Genomic DNA, 6,850 nt, shown 5'->3' with positions numbered 1-6,850 from the left:
GGATTCACCATAAACCACAAAAGACTATTCTATTCTATTCTATTCTATTCTATTCTATTCTATTCTATTCTTATTAATTGATTATTTATTTTAATGCATTTGTAATATATATATATATATATATATATATATATATATATATATATATATATATATATATATATATATATATATATATATATATATATATATATATGTGTGTGTGTGTGTGCGTGTGTGTGTATCTCAGGTGTTATAATTGTCTTATTATTAAACTGTATTTTATAAGTACTGTTTATAATAAACTGTACTGTATTATTTGTATTATATTCTATTATATCAGATAGCACAAGTACGTCTGTAAGTTGTCTGCTAAAGATGTGTTAATCTGGGAAGCATCTGCTGTGTAAAAACATCTGATAAAGAAAAAGCATTTAACATACATTCTAAATCTTAAACATCTTAAAGACGTCTTTTAAATATCTATATTACATCGAATAGGATATGTAATGTGTTGCAGATGAGCAAACACTTGCAGATGTAAATGCAGGCATCAAATAGGCTATACGTCAAATAGGCTCTGTTGTTTATTTACTTTTTTATCCATTTATACTGTAAACATGTAAAATGTCTTTGTAGTCTATGTTTTTTTATATAATAAACTATTATATTATTTATATTACATTGTATTTTAAGTTTTTTTTAAACGTCCCCAGTGTTAATAATAATTCATAATAATAATAAAATACAAACATAAAGATAACAAAATATGAAGAAAGAAAAAAAAAATATATATATACATATTTGAAAATATATACAATTTAAATGCATACATTTAAAACAAAGTTCATAATAAAGTTTAGTGTTGTGTGAATTAATTACTTACCCAGACCGAGACTTCATTTTGGGGGCACAGGGTTGCGCTGATTCTGAACTGGCTCACAACATTTTTGTAACCCACAGTCCCCCTTCCATCCACCCTCCTCTGGCTCATATTGAACAAAGGGCGGCGCTCTAATTTTGCCTTCCCTCACTTTATACTCCTCTGGTCAGTGCAACTCACACACAGAGCCCGTGGCCGCGATGACTGGCGCTCACTCTCCGCGGGAATGATCTGATCTGACGGCTGCGGAGAGTCAGCGGTGCTCTGTGAAAGTCATGGCCGCTCAGTGTGAACCCTTAAGCGGATACTTACAGCAGTCTGATCCGGGCTCCAACAGCGAGCGCAGCACTGATTCCCCTCTGCCCGTGTCTGAGGATGACTCCAGCGGACTCACGGCACCTCCGGACCCCGAGTGGACCGAGGAGAGGTTTCGAGTGGACCGGAAAAAACTGGAGATCATGCTATTAGGTAAAACAGTTGTTTCCATGACAGCAATCACTCATTTTTATAGAGTTAAAAAACTTTGATGAACACTTTACAGAGTTGACTTCTTAAAAAAAGGCACTATTGCTGTTAATAATTGTCTTGAACAAACTCAATAGGCTAATGTAAAATCTAATGCATGCATTGCCAGCATCTGCAGAGCTGAGCCGGTTATTTTCCTCTTTTCCTTTGTTCACCTCCTGTGTATAATTATCGCTTCCATACCAATTTGGTTTTCTGAAACATAAGTTTAAATATAGGCTATAGTACAATGAAAAACGTTATGAAATAATCTAGCAGCCCTGACTTCGTTCAGTTTGCAATTGCAGGGCATACAATTGTTTCAAAGAAAGTGTGTAATATTGTCTATATTTGAAAATAGACACATAAACTATGTCTTTAATGGTTATTTAAAGGAGTGACAAACTCATAATTTGTTTAGTTCTTAACTCTTTTTTTATAGGTTTGTTTAATGCCTGGAATTAGTCTAGTTTAACTTTTTCAGTGCATTCTTGAATATTGTAATGTGAGTTTAAATATGTGTGTTTCTTCTGATAGACCTTCTGAATATTTAGGTCAGTTTAGTGTAAAACATGACCAATTTTGATGTAGGTAGCTGCCGAGAGGACTGTAATATAATATAAATTTATAAATATAATATTCTAACGTAGTACATTAACTCAACCAATAGGGAGCAGTGTTAAAGCATCTTTGCCTTTGACATTAGATTTAATTGTGTTTTTCCCAATTTGTTAAAGTAAATTGTAAAGTGACAATGTGGTTAACTGCTTCATAAAAGTTAAGGATGAAATTAAATGTAATTTTTGGACAGTGAATTGTCATGTTTTGGCTTACAATTCAGACTGCATGTGGCTTTTATTCAGATGATTGGCTGAAAAACAGTAGAATCCCTAAGTGAGAAAAATAAGTTATTAGAGTCAAAAAACATTCCTAAATGGCACTTTTCTGGTGGATTAATCAAGCAGTTTATAAAAATTGTCAGGGGCTTCTCATCCACGGCTCTGTAGGAATGGTAAAATGCTTTGATGGTCTCTGCTGTAACGCTTTGTCCATGTCGGGTCATGCTTTCCAAGTTGTTTCATGCTTCTGAGTGAGTTCAGAAAGGGACATCATCATCATCCTACACACACAGAGTCTCTAGGTTCAGTTCACCACAGCAATCCTTCCTGCTGAGGTCATTCAGCATCTCCTCACAGGATTTTAGATTGTATTTGATCAACCTGCTTACTGCAGGAATGCCTTATGGGTTAGGATTCTAGAAGAAAATCTCATGTAAATTACGAGATTTATTTGCCAAACCAAATGATAGGAATTTAGCATTACTCGATTAGATTTAAGATCAGTCATAAAAACAAGAGTTCAAACATGATGTGACAGTAAGAAATAAGTTTTATTGTGAGAAAAAAAAGGTATTTTTGTTTTTCTAGCATGTCAGATTATCTATCACTGTGTCAATGGATGCATACTTCATTAGCAGCTGTTACAAGATATAGTGTCATTTGGTTGAAGAAGGACACAACGGTTGTTAAAAAGAGCTGTTTTCAAATATTTCCAAGTTCCAAGTTCAACCTTAATGTTTAATAGCTTTGAACTGCTCATCTTTGTGTGTTTTCAGAAATGTTAACATCACAGGTGTGCGCTCCAAAAGCACTTACTCCATCTGATATAATGAGCAGTTTAGCAACATTCAAGAACGCTTTTATGAATCTTATTATGCCTCTTGGATGGGAAGAACCATTAATAATTTAATTTTAGCTGGCTCAAGTATGAAATACGGTGGAATTATTTCGAATGAATCACATAAAGGAGGCCTAAATTTGGTTTCTGTTCCAGATGTGAATTCATTTTTTGAATTTGTGTAGATTATGTTGAGCAGGAATGTGTCCATACCAGGATGACTCTGTCTCTGTTTAATCTTATGTTCAATGGACTATTGTGTCAAAATGATGGATGCTACTATACCTGAAGATCAGCACCCATATAATGTAATATACAGTCTGTTGAAAATCTAGTGAGCTGCCTATGTAGGCAGCATTTTAATGCATCATAGGCTCCCAATAAGCTCCTAAAGCTGCTCCAAAAAGTGCTCATCTTAATTATTAGGAATGTATGGAAGCTTGCTGGAAGTTTATAACTCGCAATTTGGAGTTATAAAATTTAACACGCAATTGTGATTTTATATCTCACAATTTGGAGGAATAAAAGTCAGGATATATAAACTTATTTTGTGTACTTATTTTTCTATTTTTTATTCCGTGGTGGAAACTAACTTCCAGTGCACTGGCAATTTAGTGATATCCCAGCAGTTGTGGTCTTGACCGGTTTTGGAAAAGTCCTCTAAGTCTGAAACTGAGACAAGACAGAGTACAAATCCTGACAAGACAAGACCTTCAAAAAAATGGTCTTAAGACTGGTCTCAAGACCAAGACCGGTCTTGACTACTACAACACTAGTGTGTGTGTGTGTGTGTGTGTGTGTAAGTGCATTGGTTTAAGAATGTGAGGTCAAGTGCTTGCAGAAGAGCTGCATCTTCAGCTGCTTCTTAAAAGATGTGATGCTCTCATTCCACCAGAGAGGAACAGAGAGAGTGAAGGTTTTGGAGAGTGTGCAGTTATTTTTATGATTATTAGAGCATCACATTGTTATCTTATCAACATGCTAATGCCAAAATCTACTGAAATCACTTGTGAATCAAGTTTCTTCTGCACTTTGTGTGAGGAGCAGCTGCCAATATAGTGTTCAGTCTGTCACTTATGAGGTTCCATTCAGTTAGGATTCTGCCTTACACAGGGCAGTAGGCAGAAAAGCAACCCACTAGATATATAAGAGCTTAATGTTAATAATGCCATTGCTCATTGCTGACGGAAAAGGGGGTGAAAAGAGGGTGGGATGGAGGGCCAGGTCCATGAAGTGGAAGAGGGCCTGCAGACAGAGGCAGAGCATGTGGCCAGGGTGGAGCAGGCTGGGCAGATGACCAGGGCGGCTCAGGCTTTGCTTGTGGCCTTGAAGATGGGCTTGACGACCCCCAAGATGGAGCAGACGACCACCACAGCAGCACAAATGAGCTTGAAGACCCCCACGGCGGAGTAGATGACCACCACAGCAGTTCAGAGAGGCTTAAAGAACCCCATGGAAGAGCAGACGACCACCACAGCAGACTAGACCGGCTAGCAGACCCCCCGCGGTAGATCAGGTGAAACTGAAACATAGGGCACAGAAAGGTTAACATTGGTCTCAGGAACCAAGTCAGAACAGGCAGGGAGCTTGAGGGTGTCCTCCATGGACACAACGGGACTGGTAAGGTGTCTCTGATTGGCCTCAGTGGTTATTCACAGAAAGTTAATGGACGACCTCTGCGGTCGTGACGAGGTAGACAGGAAGATCAGGGACAACCTCTGAGGTCGCAACAGGGCAGACAGTGAACTCAGGGGTGACCTCCGTGGTTATATCAGGGCAGAAAGGGGAACTCAGGGGCAACCTCCATGGTCATACCAGGGCAGACAGGGAACCCAGGGACCACTTCGGTGGTCGTATCAAGGCAGACAGGGAACTTAGGGACAACCTCCGTGGTCGCATCAGGGCAGACAGGGAACTCAGGGGCTACCACAGAGTCCTGCACGGGTCCGATTTTGTAAACCCGCACCCGCCTGTACCCGCAGTGCTTAAAACCGCATCCGACCCGTTCTCTGACAACGGCACTAAATAAAATCCGCACCCGACCCGCTTAAAATAGAACCGACACCCGACCCGCACCCGCAATAAAATCAGTTTAGCATATCACATTATAGACACACTTGCAAAAAGGTTTATTGCCAGCATACAGAAGTTATTACACAACCATTAACACAAGGACAACTTCAGCCGGGACATTCTAAAACGCTTAACGTGGCTTAATGTACTAAGACACTGTTATTAAGAGACCAAACTCATTAAACATAATACTAATAACGTATACTATGTACAAAAAATCAGATTAGCCCAGAATATGAATGCAACGCGTTTAATTAAACGGTAAGCGTTTTACTCCCATAGAACCATTATAAGAAAACACTTAACGTGGATTAATGTAGACTACTAAAACAGTGTTATTAAGAGACCAAACTCAGGAAACATAACAAAAACACTGTTCGATAGAACTGCTTGTGCTTGGTTTGTTACCACAGTTATCTGCATGCTTCCTCAGCGATGAAGTTCGACATTTGCGGCTATCTTTTCTTCAACTCCTCAGGATCCATCTCGATGACTGCAGTGCAGGCAGATCGCACGCGCGGTTGTGACAAATAAACTGATATGGATTTTAAATTATTTTATCAACTTGAAATACAGGCAAGGCCTATTTTTGTAGATGTGTTCCTAAAAATAGGCATATATTTTACAATTCTACAATATACATGCATATATTTATATATATATATATTTATAATATTTAAAACCCGTGTTTAGACCCGTGTTTCTCCCTTGTCCGTCCCGACCCGCACCGTATCCGACACAGTACGATGTTTTTCACAAGTTTCAGCAATATTCACGGGTCACCCATCAGGTACCCGCGGGTACCCGCACCCGTGCAGGACTCTGGGCTACCATGGTCATATAAAGGCAGACAGGAAGTTCATATGTTACGTGGCTGGGTTCTGGGATTGGAGCGAACTCTGGCGTGGACTGAAGCGGGCTCTGGAATTAACTCATGGGCTGGAGAGCAGTGTATGGCCCAATCACACAGAATAGCCTTCACTTTAACAGGGAGGACTGTCGACAGTGGGACCACCTCAGAGACCCCCAGGCTTGGCATTACTGCTGAGATGCCAACTGCTCGCACCAATGTCAGCAGTGTGTCCTCCAGACTTGAAGCCAGTCTCAAGAGCCTAGGGAAAACAACACAGATGTGACATCCATGGTGGCTGAAGACTCTGTCGAGGCACCCATGAAGGCTGGAGACTTTGGCGTAGTATCTGTGATGGCTGGAGGCTCTGGCGTAGCGCCCATCTTGTCCGAAGACACAGGAGGAGCGGCCATCTTGTCCGAAGACACAGGTGTAGCGTCCACCTTATGAACAGGCTTGGCAGACATGACATGACAAAACTCTGGAATGGTGGCCATCTTGGCTGATGATTCTGATGTGGTGGCCATCTTGTGAGCAGGCTCTGATGTGGCGGTCATGTTGGTCAAACATGGGGCTAGCAACCATCAGAACTGGGCATCCTGGTGATTGTGGTGGGTCAAGCTCCTTGGCCACTGGAGCTTGGTGCATGGTGGTAATCACGGGCCCTCTGGTGAATCATGACACAAAGGCAATGTTCACACAGTTTTGGGATTGACAACTGCATATACTTACATGTGTGATATATACTTACATGTACAGTCTCGAATACAGTCTGTATGAACGTGCAACGGGAGTAAAGCCTGTATTCTCTTACCAGAGATATAACTGGATTATCTTTTGATACGGCAAGAGTCTAATCAAGTCGCAAGTTTATCCGTCAAATC

General features: G+C 40.2%; 1 protein-coding gene across 1 annotated transcript in view; it reads left to right on the top strand.

Annotated features, from left to right (window-relative positions):
- Positions 1 to 1,007: 1,007 nt before the first annotated feature.
- Positions 1,008 to 6,850, top strand: part of bicc1 (BicC family RNA binding protein 1) — a 155,832-nt gene continuing 149,989 nt past the window's right edge. Inside the window, exon 1 of the mRNA XM_079801377.1 lies at positions 1,008 to 1,330. Coding sequence (XP_079657503.1) covers positions 1,138 to 1,330 — 193 coding nt within the window. The 5' untranslated portion in view covers positions 1,008 to 1,137. The remainder of the gene's footprint in view (positions 1,331 to 6,850) is intronic.

This window comes from Gobio gobio (assembly GCF_949357685.1).
Source record: "Gobio gobio genome assembly, chromosome: 20".
Lineage (NCBI taxonomy): Eukaryota > Metazoa > Chordata > Actinopteri > Cypriniformes > Gobionidae > Gobio > Gobio gobio.
This window is presented reverse-complemented; position numbering and strand designations above follow the sequence as displayed.